This window comes from Dromaius novaehollandiae, chromosome 3 (genome assembly GCF_036370855.1).
Source record: "Dromaius novaehollandiae isolate bDroNov1 chromosome 3, bDroNov1.hap1, whole genome shotgun sequence".
Taxonomy (NCBI): Eukaryota; Metazoa; Chordata; class Aves; order Casuariiformes; family Dromaiidae; genus Dromaius; species Dromaius novaehollandiae.
In genome coordinates, this window is record NC_088100.1 from 100,946,782 (window position 1) to 100,961,220 (window position 14,439).

Genomic DNA, 14,439 nt, shown 5'->3' on the forward strand with positions numbered 1-14,439 from the left:
ACTGGGCAAGGCCCTGAACAACCTGATCTAAGGTGGTCCTGCCCTGAGTGGGATTTAGAGTAGATGACCTCTGGATGTCCCTTCAACAGCACATTATTCTACAATTCTAAAATCTTTTTCTAGAGTGCTGCTGGGAGAAAGGTACAGTACTGCCTTCTCAACATTTCTGTCCTCTTTTACAGCATAAAATCGTTAATAGAAGTTATGGAAACTACTAAGAATTACTGAATCTGCACATTAATAAGTTTACAAGCTACTGAGCTGGTTAAAGAGTATTTTGCAATGTATTTTCCTTCTTGTTTCTTTTTTAACAACCTCAACTCTGTTTCAAAAATTCATTAGACCACATAAAATTTGTTCCAGGATGCATCTGGTAAAGGTCTTGGTAACAGTGACAGTACAGCACTACAGCATCCATCTGTTCTGAGAAGTAGATACAAGTCATCATGTTGTATTTGCCTGCTGTAGTGCTACATGCACTATGAATTCACCATGCATCTTTCTGGATTCTTTGTGAAGTGTACACTGGGGATCATCTATTGCATTTGCTTCCCGAGTTGTGAGGTTATAAGACATTTATAATGCTTCTATGTAATCTTCTCTCTAGATAGAGAATATCTGATGATAATACCTTAGTTTGACATTTAGATATCAAAGTAAGTAAAAGAAACTCAGCAACATTATTATCTCTATGCTATAGTTCTGGAAGCTGAGGTATGACAGTTAAATGACTTTCTCAAAGTCAGAGAACAAGTGGCTAAATCAGGCACAGGAAATTAATAAAAATCCTCCAACTTCCAGTTTTTGTGTGTTGGCAGTAGAAAAGGTAATAAAAGCCACATTTGCCAATGAGAGAGAGAAAATATATATGCGCACAAGAAGTATTTCTCCTACTGGAGCATATAAACACATTTCTTTTTTTCACAGCTTGTAGGCTATGGTCTAAAATGGCTGAGGGAAGCTGGATGCATTGAGAAAATAAATTCCTTCAGAACACCAACCTAAAAGAGCTATTGTTTTACACTTATTGCACTCCTCCTCTATTTGTCACCGTGCTATTTCTCACCTTTCGCTTCCACTTTTAGGTACACCTCCCAGAAAATGCAAAGAGTTTGCTTGACTGCTCAATGGGAGATGACATGAGTGCTTACATCATTTACAGAATAAAATCACCAAAACCTTTTTGGGTTTCAACAAGCCTCTTTCTGCTTTAGCATTAGGGCAATTTCAATTTATATAAAGAAAAAAAAAAACATAAAAGCATGCCAAATTTAAACCCCTCGGTTAAGGCTTGAATACAGTTCAGAATTAAAATTATGCCTCCAAGGACATGATATTTGAAGTGCTTTTGCAATATTTAGCCAAACTCAATCATGACTTCTTCATAATTACTGAAGTAAGTTGGGATAATTTTATTTGTAAATGTCTGCAGCCCCAGACTGCAAACTTTTTTGACCACTGAGTCACTGTGTCCTTTCTGAACCTGTCTGTGATTTTCCTTGGTAGACAAAATTGTTAACATCCTTTCAATAAGTAGTAAAAATAAAATAAAATTAAATTAAATTAAAAAAAAGACTCTTCCAAAGTGGGGAGACTGACTTTATACCACATTATCAACTGAGGCTCTAATAGGCAAGTCAGAGCTCTGTTTGAGAATCTTGTCCATTCCAGTGTGCAAACACAAAGTATCAGAAGGTGATGGAAGCGATTCAGGGGACAAACTGGCATATCTCAGCATCCTTTCACAAGATAAAGGCAAAGTGTTCAAATAGGTGAGCTTCTGACAGGCAATCTGCCTCAGCAGAATACATAGATGAATGATATTTACTTTTTCTTACCTGATGTGTGTTGCAGGAAGGGACTCATACTGTCGAGAAAGGAACAGCTCCCTGTGCTTCAACTGATGTTTCTGTTTATCAGTCAAGTCAACCTCAATTGTGGTTTCAGACTCTTCTTCAACTTCTTCTGCAGAGAAGCAGAGTGTAGGTCGAAATTAACTCTGTTACATAACACAGCTGCAGCCATTTCCCTTGACAATCCCCCCCTCCCCTTAGCAACCTCCTTTAGTATTTTAAAGAAAGGATGAGTTTAGCAAGTCAGCAGTTTATATAACTTGATAGAATATGAAGTATTTTAAATTCTGTGCATTCTACTTAAACACTTTAAAAAATTATGCTCCTTGCCTACTGTACTATACTTTGATGTTTTTCAAACAACTGTAAGATCAACCCTGACAAAAATTACTCATTTTTTTTCCATCTTCTTTCCTCTCATTTCTCTGGGTATGCCTGCTGCTTGGTCTAAAAAAGGCCTCTGTCCGAAACGGACACTTTTGTTTTCTGTTGATGGTAGTGTAAAACTCTACTGCAAGTCCTGGGGACAGGCACACTTTCTATGAAACTGAAATTTACTAAAAACAGTGCATTGCCGAATCACTGTCTAAGAAAACTGCAAAACCCTACTGCCTTCAAATATTATAATCTTATTAGATACTGACAATATTTTCAGATAAAACAGGACTTTAAAGTATCGAGACAAAGTAATCTTCTGTTATAACCATCTGAAAACAGCTGGCAAGAAACAGGCAGTTAGAAAGCAATTTAGGCACCGAAACACAGATGTCTGGGGCCATTTTAGATAGCCTGAAGTATACAAGACTTCTGACTGCAGATAGTAGGTATGAGACAAATATGTGGGAATATGTGCCCTTCCAAAGTGGCAGCAGGGCACCAAAAATCATACTTCAGCGTCTAAAATGGCTCAGGTATCTACATAGCCCCCTTAGAGTAAGAATTAAAATTCTTAAATTTTTCATTTTACAGTTATTGTACTAATCTTATGTAACCCAAGAAAGTGTTGATTCAAAAGCCTGAAGCAGAAATTAACACTCTTATATGCATCTCTTACAACATTCCAAGCCTAAACATAAAACACAACAACATAACTTTATGTTTTTAGAAACATAACACATACATGTTTTATTCATGATGATCTGACACAAATGTCTGGCATAGCATTGCTGATTACATAAGTAATAAGTAGGACAAATCATGGTCAGACACGGCTCAATTCCACTCTTAACATAATATAATTTATTTTCTTCTTCACCATTATAAAACAAAACTATCAGTAGTATTAGTAGGCAGTAATACTAGTAATAGTTTGCCTTAGGAATAACAAAGCTAGATTTAGGAATTAAGCATTGGAGAGCACAAAGAAGTTAGAAAACTAAATATCTAACCAACCAGCTTCATGGTGATATAAAAAATTCTGTATCTGAACAAACCTGTAAATAGCTGCTTTTGAATCAGATTTTTACACAGATCAGGCCTTAGGGCCTATTAGAAGGAAACTGGTGAAGAACTTCCCATACTTTTAGATGTATGTCTCTTCACTTTTTTGCCTCATATTTGAATGCATATGAAATTTTATTTGCCATTATTCCTGTCAAAGGAGTAAAGCAGAAGGTGGTACCTACAGGAAATCATAAAGTACCACTACGATAAGCACATTTTCAGTACTTAGTGAAAGAAAGTAATGGCTCAGAGTGAACAAATATCTTCATAGAGTGAACAAATATCTTCATAGAGTGAACAAATATCTTCATAGAGAAATACAGTGATGACATACATAGGCCTCATCATTCCAAGATTAGAGAGAAAATAAAATTCAATTAAAAGTTGTGCAACTTAAAAATACGCTGAAAGTTTTACATATGAGTACAAAAATGAATACCATCAGCTTTTGAAACTGACACAATCCCTTAGGCACCTTGGGTGAAGCTTAAGATTATATTCTTTTGTAGTACTTTTCCTCTTCTGTAAGAAATATTTCATCATTTAAAAGAAAAATCCTGGAGAGCAAAAGCAGGAAACTCCTGTGAGCTTTTAAAGCTCTAGATTTATCTATTATACATGGGCTTTCTAATCAGCAATTGCAAATATTTACTTTGTTCCTGAGAACTAGAACGATCTCACGATGCTTTCACGGGCAGTGGTACAGACTTATCCTTTTCCTTCTCCTCTCCGATGCAGAACTCTTAGAAGAGTTAACTGAGCCAAGCAAACAATGGATACTGGGAAGAAACTGCAATCCTCACTCATTTTATACACACATTACGCTACAATAAAACAAAACAGGTCACTTCAGGGAAAAAAATGTGATTAACTTTACTCTTTTCCTCTTCCATTTCATGTATGGGACTCGTTGTTAGAAAACGGTGTTCTACTTAACGACCTTGAGAACAAGAGACAGCAACTGTCCGCACCACCTAGTCTTTGTACGTGGCGTTGTTTATAGTTTTGCGGTGACTTCAGCTTGCTACTAGAAAGAACTACTTGTTTTTAAAGCAAAACTCAAAACCAACTGAGCCAAGTCACTAGAAGTATAATAAATCCATTTTACATCAGTGGTTTGAAAAATAACGAAAGAAAAAAAAATCCTGTAGAACAATTACAATGGTTTAAATGGGACTCAAGCCACTCTACAGTTAAACATCAGCCAGTAATCAAGCTAATCTCCTCTAGTATATTACTTTACCTTATCTAAGTCATAATAACCAACCATTTGCTCCCCTCATCCACTGCAACAGAAAGCAAGAATTAGTTTAAACACCAAAGGCAATCTTAAAAGGAAGGATGACCATTCCCCCCTCTACTGCTACCAACTTGCTGAAAGTGATATTTTCAACTAGGGGTTGGCTGAACTAAGTACTGGTTGTTGTTTCCATAGAATCACAAAAACACAGAATAATTCAGATGGGTAGAGACCTCCAGAAGTCTCTAATAAAAACTTCTCCTCAAAGCAAGTTTGACTGTCCGGTCAGAACACGTTGCTTGCTCAGGGCTTTATCCAGTTGGGTCTTGAAAATCTCCAAGGATGGAGACTGCACAGCCTCTCCAGTCAACCTATTCGTGATGAAAAAGTTCCTCCTTATATCCAGATTAAACATCTCCTGTTTCAATTTATGCCTGTTGCCTCTTGCCCTCCCCTAACACACCATTGTGTATAGCCTGGCTCCATCTTCTCAGTCACCTCCCCACAGGCATTAGGAGGCTGCTGGTTGGTCTCCTCTGAAGCCACCTCATCTCCAAGCTGAACAAGCCCAGTTCCCTCAGCGCCTCCTCGCAGGGCAAGTGCTCCAGCCCCCCAGACATCTTGGTGGCCTCTGCTGAACTCGCTCCAGTTTATCAATACCTTTTTCATACTGGGAGACCCAAAACTGGACAGAGTACTCCAGATGTGGTCTAACAAGTGCTGAACAAAGGGGAGCAATCACTTTCCTCCATCTGCTGGTTTTGCTCCTGGTGACACAGCCCAGGATGCTGCTGGCCTCCTTCGCCGCCAGCTGGCATGTCGAACTTGCTGTCTGCCAACACCACAGGGCCTTTTCCCCCAGAGCTGCTCCCCAGACCTCAGTCCCCAGCCCGTGTTGCTGCAGGGGGCCTTTCCCTCCCGGGTCGCCTTTGTCCTTGCTGATTTTTTTCAGATCCCTGTTGGCCCAGGCCTCCAGCCTAATAGGTCTCTCTGTGATGGCCCTGCCCTTGAGTGTATCAACTGGTACACCCAATGTGGTGTCATCTGCAAACTTGATGAGAATGCACCCTGTTGCCTGCTCCAGGTCATTGATTAAGACAGGTCATAGTACAGATCCCTCCTCTAGGCAGAGTATGACCCACTAATCACTACCCTCTCAGCCAGACCATGCAACCAGTATTTTATTCAACTGGTTGTCCACCCATCCAGATCAATTCCTTGGCCTAACTCCTGGGTGCGCCTTCACAAAGGAAAAGACACAAAGGAAAGGACAAAAATAAGAGACTGGAACTGGAAAGAAGGAAAAAACAGGACTGCTCCTTTCAACAGCAGCAAGGACTGATGCTGAATTAAATCAGCAGTAGAGCCAAAGACTGTGGTGCATTAATTTCCTACCTCTTAAAATTAATTGCTTCCAATTTTGAAACTGTATCTCAACTTAGCTGCATCTGAATTATGCAACCTTAGGTAGAGAGATTTAAATCACTATCACAATTTGCAGTGTTACATCAGTTTCACCAAGTTTGTTAAAGTATCTTTAAATTAGATCAGTGCAATCTTCAGTTCAAAAAAGATCACCAAGGCTTACTTTCAGAAACATTTTTCCTTTCCTGTATACCTTTTTCTTCTATACTCAACTCGAAATCAACATGCATCATACATACTGCCAATTATTTTAAAACCTGCAGATAAAAAGCTGAGCGTGCCAAACAGCCGCAAGATTACCATAGAGATCAAAGGAAATACTGATGTGCATCAGTCTCTTTTAAGCTTGGCTAGTTGTGGCAAAAGTATCAAATATGCATTTGGCACTTGTATGCTATAGCACTAAGTATTATAAATACAGATTCTGAGTAAGAGGGAGTAAGTCTATTTACCGCCAAAATGAGCACTGAAGATGAACGTTAAGTCTAACGGTGTGAACCATTCTACTCAGACTGAAGATAAAGAGCTCTCTTAGGTGAACAGTTGCCCAATTTGCTTAGCCTGCATGAGGTTTCTTGCCACATGGGGTGTTATACTAACTTAGTTGTGATATTTAACCTCCTGGTGCTGTAGTAAAGCAGTTTAATCAACTTTATGAGCTAGGCTGCACACAGTTATGCTGTCAATTTTACTGAGAAAGTGTTTACCAAAGCTGAATTAATTAGCTTTACTTACACCATGTCTGTCAGTACAATATTCAGATCGCTGTCAGAACACGTAAAATCAATTTTATATTTGCTGTTACTGTCAAGTAGGATTAGAAATTTAAAGCATAATTTCTATGGTATTATGGGTCATTTAGATAGTATATAACTATCTAATATGTGAATCTGAGCAATTCTGCAGGTAAAATAAAAGGACTGATTGGTTGTGTTTACAGTGAACAGGTGTACATTTAACTCCTTTTACGCAGCGTTAACAGACATGCAGCCCCTCAGAGGTCAGCCACATTTTTCTTACAAGGTTATCCAGGTGATCCTCCAACACTACATCATCGTCGTCGTTGTAACAGAGGTCACAAAACAAAGGAATAATTGCATTTAACAACCACTAGGAACTAGTATGCTAAACCAACTCCCCAGTAATGTGGGATTATTTTGAAAGTCATGCCAAAGAGATTTTTTTTTTTTAAATGAGTACGTCTAAGTAGCATGTTACAATATAATAATGTAATTCCCAGAACAACAGTCAGCTATAACCAACTTGGTAACTATCTCATGTTTATCATAGACCCATGGCAAAAATATTTAATGAAAACTACCTCAGTTTTCATTACCAGGAAACTCTCCCCTCCCAAATACGATGGATGGGTTTTTTTGGATAATTAGTCTTGGAGGTTTTGAGAGCAAGGAGCTTGTGGGTAAAAGGCAGGGAAGGATTACTTTTATAAGTAATATGAATCATAACATGCTACAGTAATAAATATACCTTAATAAATGCTTCGTGAATAAATATAACAGTAAACATATTAGGTTTCTATCCCTGCTATTTATCACTGCAAACTAGTTTATGACACTACTACAAAGCAGGAGGAACTTGCAGAAGCACAAAAACAGTGACATGCAGGGTATAGTGAAATTAAGCTGGCAAACCGGTGCCATTAATCTAAGCCAGATTTTTCAACTTCCCCCAACTCCCCCTTACTTGGTCTCTACCTCAATTATTCAAACGCAAAGTCTTCCAGAAAAGAAAACATCCTGTCACAGGGCTCAAAATATCTTTGGTCATGTGTATGCCCATACGAACTGCAGCAACCTGTTGTGATAGATGTGGAGCTCCAGTCCTGTGCAGTGTCCCTTTAAGCAGCTCATTGGTACAGGCAAATGGCATGCTCAAGATTGTAATATACACAGCTGTGTCCATTGCACAATGAGCATTTTCAGTATCTAATTACTGGTATCAAGCTCATCAGCTGAATCAGGAGCTGGTTAGTAAATTTTGTAAGCATATATACATTTAGAGCTGGGGTACGAAGGAAAGTGAAAAGCTTTACTTCTACATCCAAATACAGGCTGGCAGACCACTCACAGATACTGCAAGTGTGGGATCCGATGCTGCCAAAGCAGGAGTTTTGGAACCTGGTGTCTCATGCAAGCAATGCAAAGGCTATCTGCAACAATGCCGAGTAGATGGGAGACAGAGCATGCTCAAGAAAACTCATCCCTTCAGAGCAGTAAATACATTATATGGACCACCTGTTACCAAGGAATCAGAGAGACACATGCCAACTCTTCAGAATTATCAGACCTGGTTTTGAGAAGGGTTTTGATATCTGTATTTTCCATTTTCATGAGACGAGTGCTATTAGCAACTCTTCCCATCATCTGACTTTTCATTATTTCCTTACAGACTTCCTACTCATAATATCTTGTTTTACAGAGTCTTTCTTTTAGGAAAGGCAACAGGTGTGTCTGATCTAGGAAGCTGACAAGTAGTATAGTTGCCGCTCCTTAATAAAAAGCATTGTAAATATTAAAGCACATATCATTTAGAGAATTAAAAACCTCAAAAATCTCATGTCCTCTGTAAGAACCCAGAGTCCACAGATAAGATCTACACTGGCATTTTCTTTCACTGTGTGATAAAGATAATCAGTTTGAGAGATCTAAACTGCTTTTCTAACACATAATTCACATCCTCAGTAGCAGGTAAACAGCTTTTCAAAATTTATTGGCAGATAAGAAAAGGCACAGATTGTACAAACACTCTCCTACCCCCTACTCAGAATGGCATATGATTCTGCTTATAGAACACAAATGATTTTATCTTCTCCAGCTGAATTTTGTTTGATTTTGTGGGGAGGAAGGAGAGGAAGAGTGGCAAAAAAGGAAAGAAAAGGTGAGTTTGTTCAACACATGTAAAGGATTTGTATATCCTGTTCTTCAGTAAACTTAAGTGAGACACATTAGAGCACTATGTCCAGGATTCTGAAGTGAGAAAAATATTATCCAAGATAATGTCTACTCAGTGACAGCATAGTAAGAAAGCTGTTTGGTTTATAGACCTGATGAGATGAGCAAAGCAAAAGGAGTTCATTTATTCTGACGGTCTGTGTAAGACTGTAAAGTCAAGGTTTTTTTCCCCCCATCTTCAGCTGTGCTTAGAAGAGATTTACTTCCCAGAAAATATTCTTTCCTCGATGTGTGTACATTGATCTCAAGATTCCAAATAATGGGACATATACACATGCACTGAGAAAATTATAAAGTGGTATGAATACAGACCACTTAAAATCATTAAGACATTTTAAATCACTAATTCAGGTGCCAGTGAATTGAGTGTAGGAATAAACACCACATTGTATTAAACAGTCAAACCCTTAAAATAAACAGCATTTTTGTCTTAATTAAGGTAAGGGTAATAAATTTTTTCTACTTTTAGAATTTATTTTGTATATAATACATTCAAATAACATTTTTGCTACAGTATCAAGTAAAATATCAAAAATCACCATTATTCACTTCTTACATACTAAATATTCAGTATTTGATCCTGGCATTTTTTCCCTTTGTGAAAAAAAATTTTAAAAGAAAAATAAAAGGGAAAAGCATTATGAAAGTATATGAAGCTAGATATCCTTTGAAGGTTAAAATAAATATAAAATCTGTCCTTATATCAAAGGCCTTTTTCTTGTACGATACTTGGTAGAGATCTTGGCCTCTTGAAACCCCACTGAGAATAACAGTATCAGGATTTCACTCATGACAGCAGCATTGGTCAAACAATCTGGCCTAAGGGAACTCTCACACAGGAAAGGGCCACAGTACCATGAAGGACAAAGTTACAGGTCACTCAAACCAGTGTAGAAATTGTTAATGATGGCAGGGTAAGTCAAAACAAGGCTGCGATTTTATTACAGGAAACCAAAACATTAGCTTCAGCGTTGTATATCGTTGCCATAATCTTTCATGCAAACAAAAAAAAAAAAAAAAAGAAAACTCAAGTCCATCACTTGTCATATCAAAATGAAAGTCTGTTAATTCAGTTGTGCTGTTTCTTGATAGATGCTTAACAGATCGTACGAGCAGAAAATACACGTGTTTACATAACCTCTGGATGCATGCATACATTATGCTCTATGCATAGTCCAGTAACAACACAATCTGCAGAGCAGATATCTCATACTATGATAAATCTGAAAGCAAGTTTTAGATTCAGACAGCCAGTGACAGTCACAATGAGCTACTTAGCTCTCCAAAATGTGTTAGGAATGTGATAATGCAGAACAGGGTTTTACTGGCAAAACTGAACTTTTTTTTAGCAGTTAAACCTGTTTTGCCCACGGGTGTGATACGTGCTGCATCAGTACAAAACACAACTGCCAGGAACCTCACAGAAGCACTCGTGTAGCACATGCAGAATCAAAAGCCAGGTTTACACTACAAAGTTTCCCCTGCACAGACAGAGTTACGAATACTAGCTGAGAAGAAAAAGCAATGTATTGATCAAATAGACAAATTACGTCTCTAAATAGCACAGTTGCTTTGGTTAGCCATTCTACTGCTCTGTGTAGATCACAGCATGTCAAACTCAATATATATGGGAACAAACCACAGCAGTACTTTACATATGAATCTCATCTACTCTTTCTACTTTTCTGTAATACCTCACACCACATGAGTCAGCTTGGGTAGGAAGCATTACATCCATTTTCACACAGTGCTTCACCTGAGCTAATAAGCTCTGCCTCGCTCTGAAGTTACAGGCATGCAGCTGTATTACCGAGAGCAACTATTACCCGCTTCATTCCACTGTATGATATATAGACATATTCATGAATTACTGCTTGGAAGCCTTTAAATCATAGGGCCTGGCCCATGCTCAGTACATTTACCTACCCTGTATAACAGCAAAAGAGTCTATTTTACTAGAGAGTTTGTGTCATTCAGACTCCCAAGTGATATAAACTACTGATTCAAGTATATCAGAGAGCTCTTTGAAGATATAACCTGTATCTCTAAGGAGAGCTTTACAGACAGGGAAAACTTAGCAATGCTTTTGTAGACTAAAATTTATGCCTCAGGTGCTTTTGTATGGTGTGGATGTATTGGGGAGAGGATGGGAAAATTCACTTAAAATTATGAGCTCAGAAAAAAAAAAAATGTAGAAACACCTGAGATCATGATATCTAAGAGGCATGAAATGTCCTATTCATCTCAATGAGACACTAACAATTATGATCAGTAATATCAATGTTACTGTTTTTTTTTAAATAGGTCATACAAGAAGAAGAAATAGGATCACTGGTCAGCCAAATTAACTGCCATTATTGAGACAAAAAAAATAGCATTTGAGAGATGCCAGTTACGTATTTTCTACACATTGAAAGAAAATCAGAGCCAGTAATCTGGCAATACTGACAGACATATTCAAACTTGATAAAGGGGGAACAAGTCCTGAAGAACATAGGGGAACACAGAGAAAACACAGTGGCTTGGCAATTTTCTGTGAACGTGTCTGACTCAGATATGAAGAATTCATTTACGGGCGGAGCTCAGAAAAATGCCACCTCCTCCTGTATCTCACTTTGGAGTCTCCACCGAGGCAACACACTAAATAATTACAATAATTAACGAGTTAAGACAAAAACCAAATTTCAGAACAATAATATTTTACTTCTAAAACTATGTGCCTTTTAGCATAAATATAAATTAATTTAATAATTTGCAGCTTTCCACTCTCCACAGCTACACAAGTTCATGACAGTAATGAAGTTTATTTAGTTTGTTTTTACACACACAGAGTTTGGTAGTAATGTATTTAAACTGTAAGAGTTATGTGTTTAGATAATAAGATTTTTAACTCCAAAATCTTAAGTACATCACCAAAGATTATTTATCTATTCAAAAGACATCAATACATGAGGCTACTAACTCTGTTCATGGAAAAATTCAGATGTGGTTACACAAACAAGTTGCACAGAGGGGACAAAATATTTCCACATGTGCAAAACCCTACCTACCCAAATACAGACCACATATAGTCAGGTGAGAAAATGCATTTATGTAAATTTGCCATCAGAGCTAAGATCTCCTAGAATTATGACCTTAGAAAGAAACCCCTTCACTCCATTAAGAGATGTTCATTAACGTTCACAATCTAGCAACACATTCTGCACCAAAGGAACTGGCTGAACGGCCACAGCAGTTAATAATTCCACAAGACACTTAGAGCTGACAGTAAACTGGTTACTGAGACAATATACACTACAGTTAACTACTAATTATAAAATGTCATTCACAAAACGAAGACTGATACTGTCAGAAGCAAAAAGCTTCTCATTACTGGCTCTTTATTGCTTTTACCATTTGGAGAAGAAAAAAATCCCCACCAATATGTAGTTCCTGCATAAAATCAAATGAACAAAACGTAATTTATGAGACTACCCAAAGCACCCTCAAAAAGGATAATTGGGAGCCTTGGGACAAGTTTCTCCTTGGTGACAAGGACATGGTTTTGGACAAGGCTTGTTCTATTTCAGCAAGTTCTGAATGCTCTCCTTCCCCCCCCCCCCCCGACAAATTATAACTGAAGTCATTCTCTTGGGTACTGCAAGGACAAATTCATGTTCCCCTGTTTAAGGGGATCCAAAAGGGCGTGTCTTCCCCACAGAAAATCACTGCTCAAGCTTATTGGTCAGTGTAAGTGACAGGTACACTAATATGAAAATACCTTAGCATAAAAGCTACTCTGCCACTGATTAAAGAGTGTTATTTATATCATCCTTTATTGGTCTTAAGGTGCATCTTACCCATATCACAGACTTTAGGATACGCAGAAGCAAGATGATATATAACACAGTTGAATTTGCTAGTGCTTATCTACAGTCAGCTAATAGAGATACATAAACGAAGTAAAATATGTAAAATTCCAGTCTCAAGCAAGACAGCCATTGGAACTCATTCTCCAAAACTTTCTTGGCTTACCAAATTTTTATCTCTGCTCTCCACTCCACCTTCAAAGCAAACGTAAAAGTCTTCTGATAGTTTGCTCACAAACAAGCTTTTGAAAACCTGGTCTTTTCTTCAAAGAAAGCAGGGCAGAAATTTGAGGTCAAAAATAATTTTCTTTTACTTCTTTGGTACTCACAGAAGAAAAAACAGCTAAGCTGCAAACAAACACTAGCTCATCTTTACAGAGGACTTGAAATTAAGAAAGTAGCACCTCACTGAACCAGTTACACAAGTCTGCTCATGTACTCCTCAGGCACATCTAGCAGGCAAACCTTCCTCTTCCTTATAAACCCTCCAAGAGATTTTCCTATCCTTGATTCCCAACTCTGCCATCCCACTCCTTAGCTCCTTTCCCTGCTATCTAACATCCAGAAAAGTTGTATGCATCATCACAAGGTAATAGTAACAGACTGTTTTCCTCACATCAAGCAAGAAGGCAGCCTTCTTGGCTAGTGTAATCAAAACATGAACTGTGCACTAATGAAAAGCCTTCTGCAGAACACTAAACTCAACGGAAAAACACTTCCACGTTTCTGTAGAAGAGATGAAATGACCAAACTCTTGAGGTCTAAGGATTTATTTTCTCGCACAGATGGGAACATAAGTAAGACCCAAATGGTTTATTTCCATTTTATTTGTATCAAGACCAGAGATACAATGATTTTTTCTTATTGGAAAGACCACCTACTGAAAAGGCAACTCTTCTGGACTTTAATTCCCTTGAAAGACAAACTGAACAAAGAACACTCAGTGTCTCTGAACACCTTTTCCCTAGAGTGTCAATGTCCATTTCCCCTACGAAGAAACTGTGTTACTTTATTCTCCAGAAGTTGTATTAAGGATACAACAGTTTCCCAAATAAGTGTATGCCAAAATTAAAAAAAAATTGTATGAATTATTTCAACATTTAGAAGTATGAAGATGGATAAAATGGATCATATCTGATGCAAGAGTAAACATTTATCTCTGATTTTCATTAGACAAACAGCACCTCTAACTAAAGATAGATGGTGCAGACAGTATCTGTTCTCAAGAGAACTAATGGGACAAAGAAGTCAATTTTAAGGTTTCCAATAAAACCGCCAATCAAAACAAGCTTTTCTAATTGCAAGACATAATGAATTAATTAATAGCAAAAGTCCTTCACTTAAAATGACTTTTCTGAAATGGAATTTTGATTACAGAAATAAAAAAAATATATATTTCCTTCCTGAATAACAGCTTTTTAGTTTGACATGCAATTAATTCTACACTGCAAAAGATGCAAGATCAAAAAAACCCTCAACTTTTCAGCTGTGTTATCCTCTGACTGGACAAAAATTATACGGTAACACTGGATTATTAGTGTTCTGAAATACACTGAATTATATAAGTGACTAAGAAATAAGAACAACACTGAAAAACAAGAAGCATTTTAGGCATTTTACTTTGGATGACTTTACTCAGTCTCCAGGGTACACGTGCA

General features: G+C 37.6%; 1 protein-coding gene across 2 annotated transcripts in view; it reads right to left on the bottom strand.

Moving 5' to 3' along the window:
- The window catches only part of MTA3 (metastasis associated 1 family member 3), a 145,088-nt gene that overhangs the window by 121,812 nt on the left and 8,837 nt on the right, over window positions 1-14,439 (bottom strand). For both annotated transcript variants that reach the window (XM_064509595.1, XM_064509594.1), the window contains exon 4: window positions 1,839-1,965. In XM_064509595.1, the coding sequence (XP_064365665.1) occupies window positions 1,839-1,965 (127 nt within the window). The remainder of the gene's footprint in view (window positions 1-1,838; window positions 1,966-14,439) is intronic.